This window comes from Dermacentor albipictus, chromosome 3 (genome assembly GCF_038994185.2).
Source record: "Dermacentor albipictus isolate Rhodes 1998 colony chromosome 3, USDA_Dalb.pri_finalv2, whole genome shotgun sequence".
NCBI lineage: Eukaryota > Metazoa > Arthropoda > Arachnida > Ixodida > Ixodidae > Dermacentor > Dermacentor albipictus.
Genome location: NC_091823.1, coordinates 190,005,759 through 190,032,396, shown reverse-complemented (window position 1 = coordinate 190,032,396; position 26,638 = coordinate 190,005,759). Strand labels below are relative to the sequence as shown.

The window sequence follows — 26,638 nt, the reverse complement described above, 5'->3', positions numbered from 1 at the left end:
CAGAAAGACCCTCTACTGAGTCTCGTGAATAAATTTGCGGACTGTTTTTCAATATCGTCCAAAGTACGACGCACGTCCATCACAAAGCACTACATTATTACGGACGAGTCTGCACGTCTTGTTCGTCAGCATCCTTACAGAGTGTCTCCTGTGGAAAGGGAAGCGATCAAGCATCAACTAAAACAGATGCCCCAAGACGACGTGATCCAGCCGTGCACAAGCCCGTGGGCCTCTCCCGTAGTGTGAGTCAGAAAAAAACATAACACACTACGGTTCTGTGTAGATTACAGGAAATTAAACAGTGTCACCAAGCGCGATGTTTATCCGTTGCACCGCATCGACAGCGCATTAGATCGTCTACAACATGCCAAGTTTTTTTCTTCGTTGGACCTTAAATCAGGGTATTCGCAAATCGAAGTTTGTGAACAGGATCGTGAAAAAACAGCGTTTGTGACGCCTGACGGGCTTTATGAGTTCAAAGTTCTCCCCTTCGGTCTCTGTTCCGCACCTGCCACTTTTCAGCGGATGATGGATACCGTGCTTGCTGAACTCAAATGGCAAACCTGCCTCGTATACTTGGACGACGTCGTCGTGTTCTTGAGCACGTTTGACGAACATCTCGCACGACTCGAGAGTGTCCTCGCTGCGACCCGCACTGCCGGCCTCACCATCAAGCCTGAAAAGAACTACTTCGGGTTCCAAGAGCTCAAATTTCTTGGCCTTGTCGTTGGTCCTAAAGGCGTCCGACCAGACCCCGACAAGTTAGCTGCCGTCGCCGAGTTTTCGCCACCCACAGAGAAGAAGGCTGTCCAACGCTTCCTTGGTTTCGGCGCATACAATAGGCGCTTTGTCGAGGGATTCTCGAGAATTGGTGAGCCTGTGACACGGCTTACACGGGACGATGTGCCTTTCATTTGGGCGGACGAGCAGCAGCAGTCGTTCAATGAATTGCGCCAGCGTTTGCAATCGGCCCCGATACTTGCTCATTTCGACGAAGACGCTGACACTGAAATCCATACTGATGCCAGTAATACGGGTCTCGGTGCAGTTCTTGTGCAGTGGCAAGCTGGTGCGGAACGCCGCATTGCTTATGCAAGCCGCATTCTCACCAAGGCTGAGAAGAACTACTCAACCACTGAAAAAGAATGCTTAGCGGTTGTGTGGGCCATCGGTAAATTCCGAACCTACTTGTACGGTAGACCCTTTAAGGCTGTCAGCGATCACCACGCCCTGTGCTGGCTTGCCAACCTCAAAGATTCGTCAGGCAGACTAGCCCGTTGGAGCCTGTGCTTACAAGAGTACGACATAACAGTTGTCTACCGATCAGGGAGCAAGCACAGTGACGCTGACTGTTTGTCACGTGCACCACTCCCTACGATGTCATCGGACCCTGACAATGAATTAGGAAGGAACAGCGCCAACTAAGACGATCACAAGACGGGAGAACGACACAGGACAAGCGCCAACTTCATCTATCTTTATTCACCGAAAATTCAGCAAATATAGGAAAAACACAGACATGCGCACAATGACCATCATGCGTCATCTGCCAAACCGTTCCAGATATGACATTTCGCTTTTGAAGAGGGTCACGGAAGTATCACTAACACAGTTTTTTCCTTTTTTCTTTATATGGAATGTTCTAAAACCTCACGTGCCTTAGTTTCCCTACTTCTGCCAAGAATCTTTATCTCTCCGAACCGTGGTTCACACTTCTTGCAGTACTGGCATTGCTTTTGTGGCGAATGTTCTGCCGCTTGGTCACACACGGTGCAAGTTGCGCAATGTTGCGAAAGATGCGCACCTCCTTCTTTCAGCGACCTCACATGTTCAGCAGCACGGTCGTTCACGCATCTGCCCGTTTGGCCCACATATGTTTTCCCGCACGTCAAAGGTATTTCATATACCACACCGGTGCAGCACTTTACAAACTGCTTTCCATGTTTTTTGGTGCAGTTGCTCCTCGTACCCTCGCTCGCGACGCGGGGGCAGAGCTGAGCTTGTTTTCGAGGAGCCGAAAACACGACTGGGATGCCGTGTCTGTTTGCCACCTTTTTTCATATTTCATACGCATGATGGTCATTGTGCGCATGTCTGTGTTTTTCCTATATTTGCTGAATTTTCGGTGAATAAAGATAGATGAAGTTGGCGCTTGTCCTGTGTCGTTCTCCCCTCTTGTGATCGTCTTAGTTGGCGCTGTTCCTTCCTAATTCAAGTATGCACCATCTAGCCCAAATGAATGTTCTCCTGAACCCTGACAATGACTTGTCATTTGTCGGCGTTATTGACGCCATAAAGATGGCTGAGCACCAGTGCGCTGACCCTGAGCTGCTGCCGTTGATCGAGCACCTTCAAGGAGTTGCAGGTGTTTTACCGCGCTCGCTCGCGTGCGGCTCATCATGTACCGCTTGCCTAACAGCGTCCTTTACAGGAAAAACTGCGAAAGCGGTCCCAATACGTACCTCCTTGTCGTGCCATCGGCGCTGCGCCAAGACATTTTGCAAGCCTGCCATGATGAGCCATGCGCGGGACACCTGGGATTCGCTAAAACATTAGCAAGAATACGACCGAAGTATTACTGGCCCCGGCTTTATTCTTCTGTGAAAAGGTACCTGAAGACCTGCCGCTATTGTCAGCGCCGCAAGAAACCACCAGTTAAGCCGGCTGGCTTTCTCCACCCTGTGGACCCTCCTCAAGCACCGTTCCAACAAATAGGAATGGATCTACTTGGGCCATTCCCAGGAACCTCTTCGCGCAACAAATGCATAGTCGTCGCTACCGACTACTTAACTCGGTACGCCGAAACCGAAGTTATTCCGCAAGCAAAGCCGTATGAAATGGCCAAGTTCTTTGTACGCCACATCGTCCTATACGACATGGTGCACCGTCTGTTGTCATCACCGGCCGCGGTAGAGCATTTACAGCCGAACTTATGGAGGACGCTCTCCGGCTGACGCATTGCTCTCACCGCAAGAGCACTGCGTATCACCGTCAGACCAATAGATTAACGGAACGTCTGAACAGAACGCTGGCTGATATGCTCTCCATGTATATCGACGTAGAGCACAAGACGTGGGAGGATATTTTACCCTATGTGACCTTCGCGTATAACACTGCTGTACAGGAGACTACGCAGTACACGCCGTTCGAGCTTGTATACGGCCGTCACGTCACGTCTACACTTGACCCCATGCTACGTCTGGCTGATAATAGCCCGACCAGCGAACACGTAAAACAGTTTGTACAAAGAGCTGAAGAAGCCCGCCAGCTTGCTCGGCACCGTATCCGGAGCCAACAGCATGCCGACACCCTTCGGTACAATCAGAGTCGACGCGACGTCCATTACAATACCGGCGCCTTCGTGGGGGTCTGGACGCCCATCCGTCGCCGTGGACTCTCGGAAAAGTTGCTCCACCGGTATTTTGGTCCCTACAAGGCTACACGCCGCCTCAGTTACGTTACCTACGAAGTCGTCCCCTGCAGTTCTGACCCCGGTTTTCCCCGTCGTCGTCTTGGCGCTGAAGTTGTTGATGTAGTGCGCATGAAACCCTACTATCCGCGTACGTGAACGCCGAGCTGCACCTGAGGAGCTCCATTTGTTGTCGTCGCCGAAAGAACTTTTTCACGCGAACGAGACGGTCGCTTTTCGCATGGGGTGCAATTGACACAATGATGTGGGGCTCCCGCACCGCGGGACGGCGCGCGCTACGGCCGGCGCCATGGACGCCACGACGAAGCGCATACGCTTTACGCTCTTCTTCTGGCCCGCCATTAAAGAGAAGCGTATGTTTTATAAGACTCGTCTCCAATCCACGTTACAATATATACGACAGCGGTTGCGGGGAAACAATATAAGCTGAAGTTCAAGGTACGGTACAGTTAGTTGCTGCCATTTCTGAAAAATAAACGCCATGCACATACGTCAAGTGGGCGACTTACGCAGGGCGTGCAGAAGCAGAGCCACAATAATTAAAGCGCACCGCACTGTCCAGGAGACGCTACGGAAGCGGTCGACCGTCAAATCAACACTTCTGAGCCCGCCGCGTTAGTTTTGCGGCTATGGCATTGCTAGAGGTCGTGTATTTGACCCGAATCGCGCCAGCCGCATTTCGACGGGGGCGAAAGAGAAAACGCACGTGCACTTAGATTTGGGGACACGTTAAAGAACATCATGGTGTTAAAATTAATCGGGAGTCCGCCACTACGGCTTGCCTCATAATCTGAGTGCGGTTTTGGCATGTATAGCCCCACAATCCAATTCCAGTTTAATACGTCTGCCAGAATGCGATGTGCCATGTGAGGAAATGGCAACGCTCAACCCTCTCAGAGGTTATGAAATATGGCGCACAGCAACGCCTCAAGCAAACACCTCTCCCGGCGTGTTCTGTGTACTACGCAGACAAACAGCAGTTGTGCACGCAATGGAACGTTTAACATCAACTCACCACTCTCGTTTTAGCCTAAACGTTGCAGAAATTAAACTTTAGCCGTCACCATCACCGCTAATTATCGTCAATCAAAGCATCCAGCACGGAAAGCTTCGCTTACACCGACTCCTATAGCGCGTGGGATCTGCATAATGTTTTAAGCGAAGTAAATGATGAGCGTGAACATGAACCGTGACAGCTGCTTATTGCTCGTGGGGCCTCCCCCCGACCCCAGATGTCGTAGTCGATGGCTTCTTGGAAAACTTAGGTCAATCATAACAGAACTAACAAGCCCAGCTGGAAGTGCTGCTTTAATGTGCAGCAAGTTCCTCGGTGAAGATGAGACGCCTCCTTTAGAACCGAAGTGGCGGCAGTTCTACCAAGCCAGTTCTTTGAAAGCGTTCACTTTTCTGGGCTCGTTGCCGAGTTTCGCGCCGTTTCCTGGCGCAGACCTTGCCTTCGCGCCAGAAAGGGCTGCCTTTGGTGGAATGGCGTGCGCGATAGTGCGTGCGCTACCGCCACTAGACTGCTTTAACGTTCGCAACCAAACGTAAGCGCATTGCCTACTTAAAGGAATAGCGTAGTTCTAACTGCTCATGCTCCGTACGTTATTGCTTTTCGGCGGTTTACGTACGCTATGATAACGTAAGTTAACTGACGACCTTAACGCACCTAAAGTATATATCCGCTGAGAAATAGCGCTGTGCAACATGGCAACACTTATGCCTCCCTCTTCAGTCATTCAATCAAAGAAACTTTCATTTCTCCACTAGAAATATAAGGAAGACGGAAGAAAAAGACGCTAACTGCAGCTTGACAAGGCTCCGGCCCCTACAAAGTCTAGCAGCTAGTGAGCCGCGGTACACTTCTAAATAATATGTCTATGGGAAGCAACTAAACATGCCTATTGAAAAAAGACACTTTGACAAAAGATACGAAAACAGCGTATAATTTCTTAATAGAAAGCGCAATGGGTTTTAGTTTGTCATGCAACGTGGAAATCTCTGAGATACGGGATCAAAACGAATTACAAAGCTCAGAAATTTAGGAAATAAAAAAAAAATATATAAACATATCGCAAAATATAAGGTTAAAAATCAGTGTCGCATCGAGCAGGTGAAATCTAAACAAAGAGGCAACGAAAGAGAGCTTGCCATTTGCTCTCACCTGTCAAGTAACATAAACTCAGAATTCTAAAAGAATAAAGATCAAGAAAAAGCGCAAAAAAAGATACATGGAAACAGAAAAATTTGGACGTATAGTCAAACATTCGGTCCCACGAAAACCAAACAGCTTTCGAGAAAAATAAGACAACCATTGACAAATACAATTTGATACAAGTACACTTTGACAGCATTCTGCGACTACTGCAATAAATAATACGCAGTATTGCTGAAACTAAGCAAGCAGCAAGCCAGCAAACTACTTGATGGTCATGTGAGCTAAGTATATCTTGACCTGATACGAACAAATAAAACGTGCGCGTGGATGCAGTCGCAGTGATTACGCCCTGTTTGGCATATTTGTTTAAGAGCGCAGCTGGTTGGAATGATAACGAGTGATTTCCATAATTTGTGTGGCATAATCGCTGGAGCCAAGGATCGTGAATTCTTATGTTGTGGAGGTAGTGTCGCTTTGTTAAACGAAACGAACCGATGAAGTCAGCGTGAATTCTCGCGATGGTTGCGCCCTGGCCATCGTTTTTCGCCAGTAACTGTTCAAACGAGCTTTCGCTTCGTCTAAACTCACCTGAGGCGTTAGCTATGAGCACATAGCGCGTGCATTTTCTGAGGTCATTCGGTGATTCCGGCGTCTGCACGCTGTTAGGAATGGCCGTACGGGGTGGCAACGTGCCAGCTTTCAGCCCGCTGCGCGTGTTCCAAGCCCCCCAGACGAGGCGCCTTCTGAGAACTACGGATGACCGGCGGCCACGTGGCGCGCGGTCAGCTCTGGAATGTGGTGCGCCGCCGCGCCACCCGGGACGGCGCACAGTTCTACGAGGCCCTCGGTCGACGACACCGCGGGCTATGCTGTACCGAGAGTTCTACAAGGCCCTCTGACGTCGACTCCGGAGCCTTTGTGTGTGGGCCAAACGGCGGGGCGCTGGCAAGTTTACAATGATTGGACGAACATTCCCGACCACTCGTGCTCCGTCCACGCCGAACGATGACGTCAAGCGGAGGCTTATAAGCAGCGTTTGCCGGCTGCTAGGGCGTGCTCGTGTCGTGCTCGTGTCGTGCGCGTGTCGTGCTCGTCGTTGGGAGCTGAGTGCTCGTTGTTATGCTCAAAATGTAGTAGTGAGCTGTGTGCTCGAATGCTGTTTGCTGAATGTTAATCTTGCGGGCTCCATATGGGAGTCGCGCTAGACTGCCGATGTATGTCTTGTCTTAAAATATGTTAATATGTAAATAAATCCTGTTCACCGAATTCATCTCTACGACCTTCGACTCCTTCAAATGGTGGCAGCGGCAAGTTAGTCCGACGAGTCCTACATCTGCTTGACAGCGGTAGGATCACCCGCCAAATCTAATAACGCCTAACGAGACGCGTCCGCATAGAAATGGCAGGGTGGTTGCCAATGGATTGCCTGGACTTGGATATACTAGGAACAAGACGGTTTTCTACTGTCTCCCCTGTGTTTGATCTTCCGTTCGCCGAACTAAAATTCTTGAAGAGACGCGTGCCGTAACATCCCGTAAAGTTACTTGCGTTTAATGTACGTAAGGCGACAAACGCTATTCCAAAATTGTCGTTTGAGAGGGGACAGGGTGATACCCAGCTCGGTTCTCTTGAACGACTAGTGGCAGAAAGGAACCGCTGGCGGCCGCTGTATACCGTGCAGGCCATGTAGTGATGTAGTGCCCTTGCGGCATTAGGAGGACCCCGAGGTCCCCGAGTGTTCCGATGAGCTCGAGATCGGCAGCTGAAACGCCTACTCCGCCAAGAAAGTATTCCTCATGCCGGGAAAGCCGCAGCAAGGGGTTTCAGGAAACGACTCATCCGTTCGACCCACAGAAGCACATTGCCTTAATCGCCACGACCGAGCGGTTTGAGCCACCGAAGTAGAAGCGACGTGCCAGAGTTGTCAAGCGGTCAATGCACAAATCAGCATCACATCACAGCATCGTCGTCATCCCATTGTCCTCACACCGTCGTTTTCGTGCCATCTTCATCATTTCCGAATCCTTATTCGGCTCTCGTTGCACAGCAATCACGCATTTGATGTCGTAAGCGCCGCCAGCTTCGGTGCGTTGCACTAAGAGCGGCCTGGCTTGATCAGTGTAATTTCATTCCAAGGTGGTCGTTGTGCGCCGTGCGCGCAAGTTCCACAAACAGCTGGAGCCACCAAATGCGCTCGGCCCTACAGCCTCTCTTTATGTTCACTGGAGGACGAAGGCCTCTCCCAGTGATCTCCAATCAACCCTATCTTGCTCATGCCGACTTGCTCCTCGAAATTTCCCACTTTCATCACCGCACCAAATTTTCTGCCGTCCTCGACTGCGCTTCCCTTCCCTGGAACCAATTCTGACATTATGACAACGTCTCCTTCTCACTGCATGGTATTGCGCCTCTGTCTTCTACATTCCTTTGACTTTCATCCGATATCGTGGCCATCTTCACGCTAAATCATAGTAATCAGATTGCGAATATAGGTGACGGCAGTTCGGCATTTAACTCTTCATTTTTACAGCAAGCAATGAAGCGCGGCAGTGCCCTACCAGAATACATAGCCTCGTGCACTGATCGCACAACTTTTCGTGAAAAACTCACAGTTAATTTTTCATAGCCCTCGATAACCCGCCGACGTACAAAAAGGGCACACCAAACTGCGAGTTTAGCTTCTATGCTATTTTCTTCGTTATGTCTATTTCTTACTTTATTCTTATTGCTGATTATTATGTTACATGTTTCAGTGTAACATGCACAGTCCACCCCTCTATTGCTTTTCTTTTATTGTTGCTTTAGGTCACGTGAACCACAAACAGGCGCCCTTCTCTGATGTAGTGCCCTCGGGCCTTTGAGGTGAAATAAATGAAATAAAATGGAAACTCTAATGGCCCACCGGTTATCTGCCCTACGCGTTACATGGCCTGCCCAAATACGATGTTCCTCCTAATGCTAAATTGCACATCGGCTAAGCCTGTTTGCCCTGTGATCCACACCGCTCTCTTCCCGTCTCTTAACGTTGCGCCTAACATTTTTCGTTCCGTTGCTATTTGCGCGGTGCTTAACTTGTTCTCGAGCTTCTTTCTTGACATCCAAGTTTCTGCCCCTTATGTTAGCACCGGTAGAATGCAATGATTGCAGACTTGTTCTCGTTGACAGTGGTAAGCTCCCAGTCAGGATTTCGTTATGCCTGCCGTATGTAATGCAATCTAATTTTTTTTTCTGTAAATTTCGTTATTATGTTCAGGGCCTCTGTGAGTAACTGGCCTAGGTAAACGTACTCCTGCGGAGAGCCTAGAGGCTGACTGGCGATCATGAATTCTTGCTGCCTTACCAGTGTATTGGACATTACCTTTGTCTTCTGCATATTAACTTTCAACTTAACTCTCACACTTTCTCAGTTAAAGTCCTCAATAATTTGTTGAAATTCCTCACGAGTGTTGCTGAACAGAACCATGTAATCTCTAAACGAAGGGTAGTTTAAATATTCGCCGTTAATCCTCGCTCTGAAGCCTTCCCAGTTAATGGCTAGAATACTTCTAAGCATGCAGTGAATAGAATTGGAGAGATTGCGTCTTCTTGCCTGTCCTCTTTCTTGATAGGTAGTTCTTGTCGCCGTCACTCTGTGCCGTAGCAATAGGAGCAAGCTCTCCTGGCTTGAACAGCGTGCAGCTGCGATGCGCTGTCTTGCGCCCGCACGGTGTGCAAGCTGCGCCACGCTACGCCCACTCCCATGGCCGTGTGCTTTAGCGCCGACGCGTTGTGTGTCTTCCCAGGCGCCGTCCAGTGCCGACCGCAGCCCAGCATGGCGGCTGTGCGCAGGCGGCAGCCGCGTCGGCTGGCGTTGGTACGTGACCGTGTGTGCACTCTCGTGGCTGTGCTACGTAAACGCGCTCAGCTGCGGATTCGTCTTCGACGACGCATCGGCCGTGCGGGACAACCGTGACCTTCGGCCGTCGACGCCCATTGGCAGCCTGTTTGCGAACGATTTCTGGGGAACACCGATTCACAAGGTAGGAGCAGTGACCGGCGCACTTTGCTGTGCCATTGCTTATAGTGATTCTTACAATATACTAGAGGTAAATCTGGCACGGCAGTCGCCGACCCACCATTGGAATGATGGGAAGTGCGCGGATTTCTCTGATCTTCGTACTTATGGATCCAGACGTTCTTGTGGCTTTGTTTTTTACTCTTCATATGCTTCAAATGTCGTCAATTTCAGAGCAATCTGTACTTTTCGAAGTGCATGACAATGACAATGATGTTTATTTGCATCAGTACATGACGCGAGGAGCATGCAGAAAAAGCTGCCACATGGACAGCTTCACGAAGCCGCAGGCCCCCGCATTGGCGTTTGCGCGGCGTTAGCGAGCACAAAGGTAGTACATCATTGTTTAGATATGTCCTTTACACAATAGTGAGCATCGCGAACCATGCGAAGCAAATGAAGAAAAAGAAAGATGTGCTCTAACAGGTCATAGTAAAAATCATCTCGAACCAATAAGGATAAAAAACAATGATAGGCACAATGGTATCGCAACTGTTCAAAAAAAAAGAAGAAACACAAGGGTGAGAAAGATATAATCATAACACAAGGTGTAACAATAACATTTCTTATACAAACTAAACAAATGAAAAAACCAAGAATATAAGCTATACAATGGGACTAGTTGTTTTCGATAAGGAAAAATTTGCGAACGCCAGGGAAACAATCTAGTGCAGGCAGAAATAACTATACAGAGCTTTAAGAGAGGTATTTTCCAATCCAGTGGTTTCGTTGTGTAATTTATTCAGTAACCTTGGCAGGTTGTTACGAATAGTTTGTTGTCCGTATGTTGTTTTGACGGTTTCTACTTTCCAAAACTCTCTGGACCTTGTCGCATATGCTGTAATGTTGATTTTTGAATCCGCTAATGTTCTTAGAAAGCTGGCTCCATTTTTTATGTCTTGTTTGTACGCTCTACAGAGTCGATAATCGTACATACCGGTAATTGGAATTACATTGTATTTTATAAAAAATTCACGCGTATGAACATATTTTGGAACATTATCTACGACTCGTAGGAATTTTTTATTGCAGTACATAAAGTTTTTCCAAATTTCCCTGTGTGGTAGTAGCCCAAACTAAGTGACAGTAGTTTAGACTAGAAAGAAAGAGTGTGTTGAAAATCAGCATCATTTTTTTTTGGCAGTATATGACGGTTACGGTAAACAAGCCCGATTATTTGAGATAATTTTGACGCCAAGGAATTTACGTGCATATCCGAGGATAAGTTTTCTTGAAAGATAACACCTAAGGTTTTAAAGTACGGAACTATATCGATAGGTGTTGAATTTAGCAATATAGGCGTATTAATTATTACACTTTTATTTTTGCTTCGAAAAATTATTCCTTTTGTTTGTGTTTATTTTAAGACAATTTTTACGTGTCCATTCATGCAATTTTTGAAGAATTAAGTTTGCTTCCTCAACTAATTCATCCGCCGACTTTCTTATCAGGAATATGCTAGTATCATCGGCGTAAATTATATAGTTTCCCTTGATACTGAACTGATGTTGTGGTAGTTCTGTTGACCTGTTGAGTTATTGTTATCTCAGCACTGAAAAGCACATTGTGGCCCAGTTGAGATGGCATTGAGATTTCAGAAGTCGCCATTGAATCGCCGCAAGAATCGTAGCGAACACGCACAATCGCTACTAACTGCAATGATAGAGCTTGGTGAGGTGGCCAAATCGAAACGCGCTAAGCGTCGAAAAGCACTGGCATGCCCGCGATAAATTCATAAGGGCGTTTAACATCGCCTGCTGGTGTGTGCGTCCGTGGCGTAATGGTTTCAATATCAGGATCCTGTGTGGTGGTGCTGTGCTGAAATCCTGCTGTCGGACACTTTTAATAACGTTTTTTTTATAATTTGTTACGCCACACATTGTTGAAAATGATCAGTTTACAAAGTGACGAAGCCATTTGAAGTCTGAATGACGACGTTTAGGCAAATACGTATACCATAATGCCATACTGGCTCAATCATTGCAGCTCCCGTAGACACTAGCGCCAGAGTTCCCTCTGGTAATTGTTTTATGAAACTGTATGTCATTGGCCATCTTCCTGTGCCTACCTTGACTGCTACATGCTTATCTTGGTTTGTGGCTAAAAACAACAACTCGCTAAAAACGAAAATGAAGGAAGGCGGTTCGGTTCAAGCGGTTTTCCTGGGCCAAACGTCCTACTCCGTTTTCTTTTGCCGTGGAAGTAATCGCTGAAGTCTTGTAAATAAGTGCTTTGCGCACTCGGCAGGGAGTGGCCCTGACTGCAGTCTTTCGTTTTGACACTACTCTGAACGTAATTGCAGCCGCCTCGTGTAAACCGAGCTTCATAACAAAATTAGTTATGGTGTTTTACATGCCAAAACCACGATGTGATTGGCACGTCGCGTGATTCACTACGGCATGATTATGAGGCACGTCATAGTGAAGTACTCCGGAAATTTGTACCACCTGGGGCTCTTTAACGTGCACATGAATCTAAGTATGCCGATATTTTCGTAATTTGCCCCCATCGAAGTGTTACCGCCGTGGCCGGCATTGGATCCCGGGACCTCATGCTTAGCAGTCCAACACCATATCCACTAAGCAACCAAGGCCGGTACCCGAGTTTCATGTCACTGTCACTTCGCCATGTCACTTGTGTGGCTTCTACACATGCGACGTGTTTTCGTGACTTTCTATTTGCGCCCAGTCATTCCAGTAGTTGAAGGGAGCAAAAAAGTTATACCGAATATGAATGCACATAGCTATAAAGGCAGATGCGTGCGCAAAGGGAAAGTCGTAAGAATCAAGACGTTGTGTTGTGCTAGCACATGGTTTCTTGCTCGAGAGAGCGATGGTTTATTGCTCGAGAAAGCGAGCGGTATCCCGTACCAAAAAAATTATTGTGAAGGCATTGAATTATCATTGGTCAATGTTGAGTTTTTCATTGGGAAATTGGGGAAATTTTGTTGGAGAATTGTTGGGCTGACTGTTGAGTAGTCTTGAATATTGGCTACTGAAATTTAATAGAAACACCATTGGGTGTCTCAATGTTGAGTAATTGTTAAGTTACCATGGAAATTACATTGCGCTTAGACGGCTCGTTGTGTTCATTTTGTTGAATGGTTGTTGGGTTACCATTGATGCTGCATTGAGCTGACGTTGTGGCAGTTCTGTTGACCTGTTGAGTTATTGTTGTCTCAGCACTGAAAAGTACGTTGTGGCCCAGTTGAGATGGCATTGAGATTTCAGAAGTCGCCATTGAAATGTGATTGACATTTCGTTGGGCAAGTTGATTTTTATTCATATATTGAAATTGATTTTCTATTCACACTTGCATGCCCCGGTGCCTGCTCCTAACTTTCACAAACAAAAGCAAAGTAGAGACTGATCAATTTGAAATACCTTTATTTACACTAAAGATGCGCGCCCATGAAACATTATTACAGTACATAAGGCACCACTGTATTGAACCTGGAGACATAGGCTAGTACCTACAGCACTCTTAACAGTGTAAATACATCTGAAAAAACCTATACATATAAATTCTATCAAAACGATCCTTGTGGTCTTCAATTGCGACCTAAGTTTATGGCTAGAAGGCAAAGCGACTCAAAAGGCAAGGCTTACGCATACCCTTTTAACAACCAACTTTGAACACATGAACGCTTGAAGGTGCTTGCGTGTGAATACTAACAAGACATCTAATACGTTAGATAAAATGTTTCGCACACTAACCCATCACAGGAACAGTTACGGCTAACTTTGAGAGGGCAAAATAACAGACTTAAAACAAATTACGTAGGTATATACAAGCTTTAGCACACGTCTTTCACCGTGATTAAAATTTAATGAAGTACCAAACTAGACTTGTCTGAGCTTTTTGTCTTCGAGATGTATATATTTTCAGGTTGCCCAACTATTTTATAAAATAACATCACTCAACTTAGGCATGAATTAATGAGACATCATTTAGAAAGTTGTCGGGCATGGGGAACACCTGAATCATGTTTCTGACGAGCCAGGTTTGCAAGAACAGTACACCATTTGTATATGTTGAATTGATGTAGAGAAGAGTTTGTTGGTGGCATTTCCTCAATTTAGTGAGCTCATTTTCAGTTAATTTTTCTAGACTTGCACAAGTTTTATTAGAGCACTGTTCGGGGCTTTTTTCGCTATACCCAGCAACTAAGTTGTACATCAGTCAATAAAAATATAAGCCAAACTAAAACCTTGAACGATAAGAGAAAAAAATACTTATTTAGCACAGAAAATTGGTAGTTACACACGGCTAACACAATTCCAAAGCGCCAAATAGATGTTCACCTGCACTTGCAGTATCAAGTACCCCAGAAATAGTCATAAAGGATGGGAAAAGGTTTCAATCACTGCACAGCCATATTGGTGAGACAGTGAAAAACGCAATTAAATGCGTATACGAAAAACGAATGACCTCAATTGCGCAGGTAAAAAGTCATTAAAATGTTACCAGAATTGTATTGCATAAAATAGTTAAAACTTGCATAAAAATTGGGACAAAGCAGTAACAAAGACGATGGGAGATACAGCACCCATGTTGAAAAAAATTACAAGTGACATACATGCATATTGTCACGTGGTGGTGACGTTAAGAACACAGTAGCAATACTGTGATAGACAAAACTAACTTTTATTGGGCGAACCTGTGCCCACAAAACAGGCTACACTTATAGCACAACGATAGCGGCGAACACGGTCGGCGATCGTCGAAAATCTGATCAGTGGTTCAAGCGCGTCGGCTTTTATACACAATCGTCGAATGTTCCAGACTAATCGTTGGGACCCGCATGCCTTCCATAAAGTTCTACATCATTCGCGTCAGGCGAATAAATCAGATAACACAAGGTTCGGCAACAACAGACTGCGGATAGAAGCATCGATAACTTTCCAGAAACTTCGGATACATGCAAGCGCGTCCCGCGCTGTGCGATAAGATTTGTTAGGCGGTTAAACCTGGTCGCCCGATAAATATAAATACACGTGTCAATACCCCCCTCTTAGAAAGCATCGTCCCGATGCTACAAAGAGAGCGAAACACAAAGGGACACTTATTAAACATCCCAGTTGAAAAACACAACAGGAAATTTTACCAGTCTGTTGTATTTTGGGACGTTGTTTCTGTAGTTCTGTTGTCTGTAGTTCTGTTGCCTGTTGTTCTGTTGTCTGTAGTGTGACGTCCTGTAGTAGAAAGTTCTGTAGTTCTTGATCAATATTTAATTAAAAATTGACAGAGACGTCCGTAAGAATATGTAAATTTGTTAGCACAAAAAAGAAAAACATAAAAGTAAAAAAAAATTTAAAAAAAAAACGTCTTTGCCTAGGATTCGAACATGCGACCTCACGATTCCTAGCCCGGCATCTTACCACTGCACCACCCCTGACATGCTCTTCGAGTGAACGTTTTGGCCATATGAATAGTACGACGTGCTGATGCACTGATGTTTACATTTGCATTTTGAGAGCCAAGATCCGCTATCACTCCTCCGCGTCAAGTGCCGCATCTCTAGAAGAGCAAGAGTGTTCGTACCATCGACAAGTACATCGTGCAGTGCTAGAACATCGATTTTGATGTACGATATCCATATTAAATAAGAAATTCAGAAATAGACAACGTTGACTTTTAGGGTTATTACTGCTAGTTTCGACAGTTGTCTCTCGTTCTTTACACTTTTGAGCGCGCATATAATTCGTGTGTTCAATGCAAAATAGCTACATAAACATTCGTGAATGAGAGTTCTTTCTGACAGCATACTGGCTTCTCATGGCAGCACTGTATCAGATTAATGAGACCCGAGCGAGACAGCTTTTCACGCAACTTTGTGGAACAACCGAAATCTTCTTTTCCGCTTCGCATAAGCTTGTGAAATATTCCTGGGAAATTAACTAATGTGTCAGTGTAACAGCACATGTAAGTCCACAGGCCTGTGTGCCACATCTTACCAAAAAAAAAAAAAACGGATACGCAGCCATTCCCGCAGATGGTATGATTTTGATCAGCGGCCGATTTTGAGGAGGCCGGTAGGGCGTTGCTGGTGCCGCGTCGTCACGGCACAATTATAATTATTCGCCACGTCGACTTTAATACCGGTGTCGGTGCCATCGGTGTCAGCATTGCCGGCTTCAGAGAAGTGCGATTGAATACCGCGCAGGAGAAAAGTACAGTGTACACTACCGATGCAAAAACATACAATTTTAAAGGACCGCGACGGGAAGCGCTTCTGTTGCGACTTCGGAACTCTTGGCCGTCGCGACCGAATGTTTCTGCTGCGACGTCAGAATTGGTGTCGTAACGTCGGAGTCGCTGTCAGGATATAAAGCTGTTGTTCCGACTTCAGAACTCTTGTTGTCGCGACAGAATGCTTCTGTTGCGAAATCAGAATTTCTGTCGTAACGTCAGAAATGTCTCCCAATTAAGAAATGTCAACAACTTCTGTCGTACAACAGAATTTCTGTAGTTGCGACAGGAATTCCTTTTGTCTTTTTCAACCGGGCACTACAGAAGCTTGTCGCATCACACAATTTCAGTGCACTTCTGTTGTCATCATTTGGTATATGTTGCGGCGATAGGTTTCCGTTGTGGAACAGTTCTCTGTAGTACAACAGAAGTTTGTCCATTACTTCAGGAACACTTCTGTTATGACAACTGGGGGCCTGTTGCAATGATAGGTTTCTGTCGTACAACATTTTTCTGTAGTACAACAGAAGTTGGTCGCATTACATCAGGAACACTTCTGTTGTGACAATTGGGGGCCTGTTGCCACAATAGGTTTCTGTAGTATTTCAACAGCTCTCTGTAGCACTACAGAAGTTTTTCGGGTTACTTCAGGAGTATTTCTGTTGGGACAACAGGGTGCCTGTAGTGATGACAAATTTTTCTGTAGTGCTACAAAAATCTGTTGTAGAGCTTCAGCTTTCTGTTGTAACAACAGACATACGACAGACTGTACTTCTGTAGTAGCAACAACAAATGTCTGTTGTACATCAGAAAAGTATGTCGCTCCATCAGGAATCTGTAGTTACTACAGAAAAATCCTGTTGTACAACAGAAATTTCTGTAGTTGCGACAGGAATTCCTGTTGTCTTTTTCAACTGGGATAAGTAACAAAACAACGAAAAGAAATAAAGTCCAAAGGTCAGTTACGCGAAGTCCCAAAGTTCGTCAACGCTGGTGGTACGGCTTGAGCCGCACAACGTGGACAATTTCAGGTCGTGAGCGGCGCCGCTGTGACAGCGAAATGCCGTCTGGCACGACCTCGTAGTCCAGTGCACCAATACGTCGGATGATCTTGTACGGTCCAAAATGTCGACGCAAAAGCTTCTCGCTCAGTCCTCGTCGGCGTATAGGGGTCCATACCCAAACACGGTCACCGGGCTGGTACTCGACAAAGCGTCGTCGGAGGTTGTAGTGTCGGCTGTCGGTCCTCTGCTGGTTCTTGATCCGCAGGCGGGCGAGTTGTCGGGCTTCTTCGGCGCGCTGGAGATAGCTAGCGACGTCGAGATTTTCCTCGTCAGTGACGTGGGGCAGCATGGCGTCGAGCGTCGTCGTCGGATTCCTGCCGTAAACCAGCTTAAACGGCGTGATCTGTGTTGTTTCTTGCACCGCCGTGTTGTAAGCGAATGTTACGTACGGCAGGACGGCATCCCACGTCTTGTGTTCGACGTCCACGTACATCGCTAGCATGTCGGCGAGGGTCTTATTCAGCCGCTCCGTAAGACCATTCGTCTGCGGGTGGTAGGCCGTTGTCCTCCTGTGCCTTGTGTGACTGTAGTTCAGAATGGCTTTGGTGAGTTCCGCTGTAAAGGCCGTTCCTCTGTCGGTGATGAGGACTTCTGGGGCACCATGTCGCAGCAGGATGTTTTCTACAAAGAATTTCGCCACTTCGGCTGCGCTACCTTTCGGCAGTGCTTTAGTTTCAGCGAAGCGGGTGAGGTAGTCCGTCGCCACGACGATCCACTTATTTCCGGTTGTTGGCGTCGGAAAGGGTCCCAGCAAGTCCATCCCGATCTGCTGGAATGGTCGGCAAGGAGGCTCGATTGGCTGTAGAAATCCGGCTGGCCTTGTCGGCGGTGTCTTGCGTCGCTGACAGTCTCGGCATGTTTTTTCATTTCATTTCATTTTATTACCTTAAAGGCTCCAATAAATGGAGCGTTACATAAGGGGTGGCAAGAATAAAAATACATAGTCACAATAACAGGAAGTTTTTTACATTTTCGGTGAACTTGGATGGGCACATAATGACAGCAACGTCGTTAGGAAGGCCGTTCCAGTCTGCAGCTGTGCGAAGAAAAAAAGAATTTGAAAACGTGACAGTGCGTGCGCGTGGACGGGCAACCTGTAGCTGATGGCTGGTGCGGTGAGATATGCGTGTAGGAGGAAGGATATAAGGTGGGATGCGCATATGGCTATGAAAGAATTTGTGAAATAAAGCTAGGCTGGCAATGCGACGATGGAGCGATAAGGGGGATAATGCGGATGCAGTTTTTAAGGAGGAAACGCTGATGTCAAAGGAATATGATGAGTGGATGAAACGAGCGGCGCGATTTTGTACAGATTCAAGATCATTAATTAGGTATGCCTGATGAGGATTCCAAATAGGCGATGCAAATTCTAGTTTTGACCTGACAAATGATTTGTAGGCTAACAATTTTACATGTTGAGGAGCGTGATGCAGATGGCGTTTTAAAAATCCTAAAGTCCTGTTCGCGGATGATATTAGGTTGGTAACATGAGGATTCCAGGAAAGATCGCTCGAAATTGTTACTCCTAAATACTTGTATGAATGAACTAGTTCTACCGGAACTTCAGATATTACATAAGGAAATAGGAGGGAATTACGGCGACGGTGAATGGACAAATATTTACACTTACGCGGGTTAAGTTCCATTAGCCACTCGTTACACCAGTCCTGGACTGCATCAAGATCACTTTGAAGAGAAGATTGGTCAGCGGTGGAATTAATAACACGATATATCACACAGTCATCCGCGAACATACGTATGCTAGATGTTACGTTTAATGGTAAATCATTTATGTATATTAGGAAAAGTAGCGGGCCCAGCACGGATCCTTGTGGGACGCCTGAAGTTACAGAGACTGAATTAGAATTCCTATTATTAATGGTGACGAATTGTGAACGATTAGTCAAGAATTCTTCAATCCACTTTAGTATATTAGGGTCAAAATTTAAGCGGGAAAGCTTTATAAGAAGGCGTTTATGGGGCACTTTGTCAAAGGCTTTAGCAAAATCTAAAAATATTACGTCAGACTGAAGATTACAATCAAGGTTAGAGTGCAGATCGTGTAAGAAAGCGGCAAGCTGAGTCTCGCAGGAGTAACCACGGCGAAACCCGTGCTGGGCAGGATTGAAAAAGTTATTCGTGTCGAGAAATGTCATGATGTGAGTATAGATGACGTGTTCCATGATTTTGCAGGGAATACTAGTTAGAGAAATGGGACGGTAATTTAGAGGCGAGTTCTTGTTACCTGATTTGTGGACTGGAACGACCTTCCCTTGTTTCCATTCTTTGGGCAGTTGGCCTGTGAGGAGTGACTGAGTGAATAACATGCACAACAGGGATGAACATGTATCTTTGGTGTTCTGCAGAATCTTAGCGTTGATGTTGTCAATGCCAGCAGAGGATGAAAGCTTTAAGTTTTCTATTCGGGACAAAATCCCTTCTGAAGAAAATACAAGCGAAGGCATTGTATCCTGAATAATTGCGAGGTTTGAAGAAACAACCGGATCGATTTCATTAGTAAACGCGGATGCAAACGCTGCGTTAAAAATGTTGGCGCATTCGGATTCACGGATAGTTTCACCTGATGCATCAGTGAGGGAAATTGTGCGTGTATTCTGGGGATTAATGACTTGCCAGAACCTACGGGGGTTAGTAGACAACATGTTTGGCAGGTCATATTGAAAGAAAGAGTGCTTGGCTTCTCGCACATTTTGTAGGTAAGTTTTTTCCGCTGCATAATACTTGTCCCAAGCGTTCTGACTAGGCCGCAACTTGGCTGAACGAAAAAGACGCTTCTTTTTGTTTTCAAGGCGTTTTAGTGAGTTTGTGAACCAAGGGTTTAGGGGGTTAGTTCTTATAATTATGCTCGGAATAAACCTGTCAACCAAACCTTCAATTTTTGTCTTAAACAAGTGCCAGTTATCGTGGATAGTTCTTTGATTAAAGTCAGACTGAAAACGGGGTAAGAATGTGCGAAGTTCATTATTTATGGCAGTATAGTTTCCTTTATCATAAAGCCGGATGGTACGTTTGCTAGTTGTCCGTGAAAATGGTTTAATGGTGAAGTCGGCTTGTATGACTTGGTGATCGCTGACGCCTGGTAGATGCGTGATGGAATGAACGTATTCCGGATTATCCGTTAATATTAGGTCGAGAATGTTAGCGCAGTCCTCAGTTACACGGGTTGGCTCCGATATAATTTGAACAAGATTAAAATTAAGGCAAACATCAAGAAATTCGTTAGCATCTCTGTTACCTGTGGTAGTTAGATTATGCCAATCAATACTCGGGAAATTGAAGTCTCCAAATAAAAGAGTACAGGTGTTTGGATGCTTCGTTTTAATTTCATTTATTGCATTATTCAGTTTTGTGGGGAAATCCGGACTGTTAGGAGGCCTGTAGCAAACGCCAATCAAAACGGACTGAGGTGAAGCGTGACATAAGACCCATAACATTTCTATGTCTGATGAAATATTAATTGTTGTACATGATAGTTCATGTCTGGTTGCAATCAGTACTCCCCCTCCCCTCCTATCTGGGCGATCCTTGCGGAAGACACGGAAATTAGGCAGGTCGGCAAGGACTTCACTATCACAGATGTCGCTGTTTAGCCACGTTTCCGTCAAGATTAGTAGGTTGCTGGCGGAAGATGAGACGATATTTGAAATAATGTCGCGTTTTGAAATGAAGCTGCGCACGTTAGAAAAAATAGCTGACAATGAAAGTGCTTGTTGTTGAACATGCTTAGAATGGCCTGTCGATTGACGGCGAGATGATTGCTATTTCACTTCTTTTACTGTTTGTGAAGCTTCATCGAATGTGTAGCGTTTCGGACCAATGTGCAAAGTTTTGAAGCGCAGGGAGAACTTATCGGATACCGATCTGGCATAGGCTACAAGATTTTTGCGAGTGTTACGGACAGAAGCGGAAAAGTCTTCACCAATGCTGTAGTTCGTGCCTTTAAGTTTATAACCACATGATAGAATGCTTTCTTTAGTTTTGAACGATGTGAATTTTACTATGATAGGCCTAGTACGATTAGATGAGTGACGCCCGAGACGGTGAGCACGCTCTATTAAATGAGGGTCGATGTCAAAGCCTAGTTGTTGAGAGCAATGGCGAAGAGAGCAATGGCGTTCTGACATAACGGGCAACGTCGGCGGTCAGGCGAGGCCAATAATACTTTTCTTGTATCCTCGATAGTGTCCGGGAAAAACCGAGGTGTCCAGCGGTCGGATCGTCATGTAGGGCGTGCAATACTTCTGGACGAAGTCCTGACGGGACAACAAGAAGGTAGTTGGCGCGGACTGGGGAGAAGTTCTTCTTCACGAGTAGATTGTTTTGAAGCGTGAAGGAAGATAATCCGCGCTTAAATGCCCTGGGGACTACGTCGGTGTGCCCTTCCAAATATTCGACGAGGCCTTTTAGCTCCGCGTCTGCCCGTTGCTGTGCAGCGAAGTCTTCTGCGCTTATCATTCCGAGGAAGGCGTCGTCATTCTCGTCGTCTCGCGGCGGCGGGTCAATGGGGGCGCGTGATAGGCAATCGGCATCGGAGTGTTTTCGTCGGGACTTGTAGGTGACAGTGATGTCGTATTCTTGTAGTCTGAGGCTCCACCGTGCGAGTCGTCCTGAAGGATCCTTTATATTCGCTAGCCAACACAACGCGTGGTGGTCACTGACGACTTTGAATGGCCTGCCATAAAGATAAGGGCGAAATTTAGCTGTAGCCTAAACGATGGCGAGGCATTCCCTTTTCGGTCGTAGAATAGTTGCCTTCCGCTTTTGACAGCGACCGGCTAGCGTAAGCTATCACCTGTTCGACTCCGTTTCTCCTCTGGACTAGAACGGCACCGAGGCCTAGGCTACTGGCGTCAGTATGGATTTCTGTATCGGCGTACTCGTCGAAGTGCGCAAGTACCGGCGGCGACTGCATGCGTCGTTTTAGTTCTTCAAATGCGTCGGCCTGCGGTGTTTCCCACTTGAACTCGACATCACATTTCGTTAGATGTGTTAGCGGCTCCGCGATGCGTGAAAAGTCCTTGACAAAGCGCCTATAGTAGGCACACATGCCAAGGAACCTACGCACTGCCTTCTTGTTGATGGTGTTTTGATCCGCACCGATGGCACCGGCTGTTGGAATCTCAGCGCGGCCACCAGCTGTTGGAACCTCAGTGCTGACGCCCGTTATTGCAACTGGGCCGCAAGCCCCAAGGGTAGCGTTGGCCTGGCGGCCTGGGGCACACTGGAAGCATCCGAAGGTCCCAGCAAAGCATGAGGCGACTGCTAACAGAACAACTTGTTTATTCTAGCATCGCAAAGAGCGGGCGGTCAGGTCGACCGAAGTAGAGAGACGGGAGAGCACGTTACTCAACAGAAGAAATCGGAGCCTCTCTCCTGGCGTCCGGGGGCAGCTGCTCTTATACTCTCGAAGTTGAGAGCAAGAGGGAAGGTCACGAGATGACACCACGTGACGGCCGCGACGGACGGACTGAGAGACACGTTGGGACAAGGAGGTGACGCATCAGACGGGCCGGCGCCGATCAGACCTCCTCGCTTCACACTGGGGGAGCTCCTCTCCCCGGCTGCCGCGCTTTGACAAGCGTGGGCACACACACACACACGCACACACAAAGACACGTGGCACTGAACATGCCGGGACGCGCTCGGCGGGGCGCGCTCGCGGCCGCTCCGAACGGGCCAAAATGTCCGCCGCTTGGAAGGAAGCTCCGGCGTACGTTGCATCCGCGCTGGCTTTACCGCGCGTCGTAGGCGAAACGTAACAGACCGCCCCGCCGGGGGAGGGAGATCCCGATGGTCAGGGGACTGCATCCGCTGTCCGGAGGGATGTCGCTCGATGATGCTCATAACCGAAGTCGGTCGTCCCTCGGCGTTTCTTGAGCGCAGCGCACCGAGAAGGCCTCGTTCTCACGTTCAGGTTCACAGAGGACACTGCAAAGTGACTTCGGGAGAGTTCTCATTTTTCTCTCGTTCCCAGCAAGCGTTAGAACTACGCCGAAACTCAGCCGCTCAGTCAGCAAGCACGGCACAACCCTCACTAAGCCATGCCAGGCTCTTTCCCCTTTAATACTACTGCCTAGTTCCTTACAGTAGTCTAGCAGCACTCAGAACGCGTCCACAAATTGGAGAATTGCACTAGAAAGCACATCATCACTTTGAAACACTACACAAAAGCAATATGTTAAAAATCCTGCCTCAGGAAGAAAAACATCAATAAGAAACAATTTTGAGGCTGATTCCCACGTTAGGGGCTTCGACTTAAGCCATCGGCGTTACCGTTGAGACTCCCCTTTTTGTAACGCACCTCAAAGGAATACGGTTGCATATCGAGGCTCCAGCGCAGGAGGCGGCCATTTGTGAAAGAGATGGTCTGCAGCCATTGGAGAGAGCAGTGATCCGTTTCGAAGCATGCGAAGCGGAGATCGCAGCGAGCGACCGTACACTAGCTCAGCTGGCGAAAACCCCGTAGCCGCAGGCGGCGCGGTCCTCCATGCAAACGTCACCCCAGGCAGAAACAGCTCCCAGTCAGTTTCCTGTTCAAACCACAATGCTCTCAACACGCGCTTCATGACGGAGTGGAGCTTCTCAACGGAATTCGACTGGGGGTGGTGCACTGAGCTGTGTAGCAGCTTTACCCCGCACCTTTCGAGAAAGGCCGTCGTCAAAGCGCTAGTAAACACTGTGCCCTGATCTGATTGGATTTCCGCAGGAAAACCAACTCGCGCAAATATGGACAGTAGTGCACTGACTATCTCTACTGAGCCGAGTTCTTTAAGCGGCACTGCTTCAGGGAACTTTGTCGCTGGGCAGATCACAGTCAAAATGTGTCTGTACCCCGTGGCTGTTACCGGCAGAGGTCCCACTGTATCAATAACGAGCCGTCTAAAAGGCTCCGTAATGATAGGTACCAACTTCAACGGCGCCCTCGATTTGTCCCCTGGTTTGCCCACACGCTGACAGGTGTCGCATGTCTTCACAAAGTGGTCTGCGTCCCGAAAACACCCTGGCCAATAGTACTCTTGCAAGAGACGGTCCTTAGTTTTCTTAACTCCTAGGTGTCCGGACCACGAACCCCCATGCGACAAGCGCAACAGATCCTGACGATAGCACTGAGGCACGATCAGCTGATTGAACTCCACTCCCCTGCGGTCTACATACTTCCGGTACAGAACCCCACCTCTTTCCACAAAGCGAGCATTTTTCTTGGCGACACCTTCCTTGACAATGCAGCGTATGTTTTCTAGGCTGCCATCCTTCTTTTGCTCGGCTATCAAAGCCGACCGGCTGACTTTTAGCAACCTATTAAGTCCGTCTGACGTAGGCGCGATGAGCAAATCTTCAGATAGCTCTTCTAACTTTCCCGTGTCAGACATTTCCTCTCCAGTATCTGGTGCCTTTAACGCTACAGGCTCAATTTTATTCAGTTCGGGCGTGCTCTGAATATCAGCTTGCTGCGCCTCTGACCCTTTCTCATCGTTCGACAACGTCGGCCCCGCAACTACCGCCTTTGCAGCGAGCTCCCGAACCTTCGATCTGGTTAAGGCCTGAACGCTAGCCTCACCAAACAAAAGCCCCTTCTCGCGCAGGAGGTGATCGGACCTGTTCGAAAATAGGTACGGGTACTGGGGGGGCAGCATAGATGACACTGCCGCCTCCGTCTCAAGTGCTCCGAAAGGTCCTTCAATAAGCACTTTTGCTACGGGCAGACACACGCTATGAGCTTCCACGGCTTGCTTGATCCATGCGCACTCGCCCGTGAACATATCGGGTTCTACGTAAGAAGGGTGAACTACATCCATCGTAGCTGCGGAATCGCGAAGCACTCGGCACTCCTTCCCGTTTACGAGGAGGTCTCGCATGTAAGGCTCGAGAAGCTTCATGTTCTCGTCAGTGCTGCATAATGACAAAAACACAACTTTTGTTTTTGTTTCTGGACACTGCGCCGAAAAATGACCCGGCTTCTGGCACGTATAACACACGCGCGCTTGCCTCGTCTCGAACCGCTTTCTGCGTTCGGCTTCGGCTGCCGCCGTCTCCTTACGTTCGGTCGGACTGCTTTCACTCGCATCCGCAGTACGTGTGTCCCCCTTTGCTCTCATGGGCGTGAACTTCGGCCTCTCGAACTTAGAGCCAAATCCACCCTTTTGACCGTCCTTAGCTCCGCGAGCCCGACGCGTCACAAACTCTTCGGCTAGCTCAGCGGCTCTAGCCACCGTACTAACGTCTGGCCTATCCAAGACCCAGTACCGCACGTTCTCAGGTAACCGACTATAAAACTGTTCCAGCCCGAAACACTGCAGAACTTTCTCGTGGTCACCAAACGCTTTCTCTTCTTTGAGCCACTCCTGCATGTTTGACATAAGCCTGTAGGCAAACTCTGTATACGACTCACTTTTGCCTTTCTCATTTTCTCGAAACTTCCGACGGAACGCCTCCGCGGACAGCCTGTACTTTTTTAGCAGACTCGATTTCACTTTGTCGAAATCCTCTGCCTCCTCTCTCTCCAAGCGAGCGACTACGTCGGCCGCCTCGCCGGGTAACAAAGTGAGCAAGCGCTGTGGCCACGTTTCCCGAGAGAACCCCCGCTTCTCGCACGTTCGCTCAAAGTTAACCAGGAACAAACCAATGTCCTCTCCAAGCTTAAACGGCCGCATCAGGTCAGTCATTTTAAACAATACTCGTTCTCCTGCACCGTGTGCCTGACTTCCATTACGAGCGCGTTCCATCTCTACCTCGAGACGCTTCATTTCCAAAGCGTGGTCGCGCTGTTCTTTTTCTTTCTGCTCTTTTCGTTCGCGCTCATCTCTCTCTCTCTGTTCTTTACGTTCAAGCTCATCTCTCTCTCTCTGTTCTTTACGTTCAAGCTCATCTTTTTGCTCTTTAAGTTCGCGCTCCTGTCTTTTTGCAGTCTCCCTCTCCTCAATGGTCTCAAGGCATTCCGACAGCTCGTCATCCTCAGCTCCTAACTCAAGAATAACCCTTAGCAGTTCTGGTTTTCTGAGTTTGTCTGAGACATCCAGACCCAACTCTCTTGCAAGCTCCAACAATTTCGGTTTGCGCAACGACTTCAAATCCATGGCTGCTCTGAATGCTGCTTTTTCTACTGCCTACTATTGTCTTGCCGCAACTAACCCGGCAGCAACGACAACCACAATTACCAGCTCTGTTTCTGACACTAACAAAAGCCTGGCAAAACTCAGAAGAAGAAAGTCCCGCACTCACCAAACCTCGCAGCCAAGATTTCAGCGCAGTCGTTCCGCTGCAGGCAACCAGTCATCACACAGGGCTCGTTGCACTGCTCCCGGATGGTCGTTGTGCTGCTCAGCATACAGTCAACCGCATTTCTTCGCTGCTGGCCTCCGTTGTCGCGATCCCACCGCTGGCAACCAGATGTTTGATCCGCACCGATGGCACCGGCTGTTGGAATCTCAGCGCGGCCACCAGCTGTTGGAACCTCAGTGCTGACGCCCGTTATTGCAACTGGGCCGCAAGCCCCAAGGGTAGCGTTGGCCTGGCGGCCTGGGGCACACTGGAAGCATCCGAAGGTCCCAGCAAAGCATGAGGCGACTGCTAACAGAACAACTTGTTTATTCTAGCATCGCAAAGAGCGGGCGGTCAGGTCGACCGAAGTAGAGAGACGGGAGAGCACGTTACTCAACAGAAGAAATCGGAGCCTCTCTCCTGGCGTCCGGGGGCAGCTGCTCTTATACTCTCGAAGTTGA

General features: G+C 47.7%; 1 protein-coding gene across 4 annotated transcripts in view; it reads left to right on the top strand.

Annotated features, from left to right (window-relative positions):
• Tmtc3 (Transmembrane O-mannosyltransferase targeting cadherins 3) overlaps positions 1-26,638 on the top strand; it is a 921,929-nt gene that overhangs the window by 486,873 nt on the left and 408,418 nt on the right. For all 4 annotated transcript variants that reach the window (XM_065440562.2, XM_065440560.2, XM_065440561.2 and 1 more), the window contains one exon: positions 9,371-9,607. In XM_065440562.2, the coding sequence (XP_065296634.1) occupies positions 9,371-9,607 (237 nt within the window). The remainder of the gene's footprint in view (positions 1-9,370; positions 9,608-26,638) is intronic.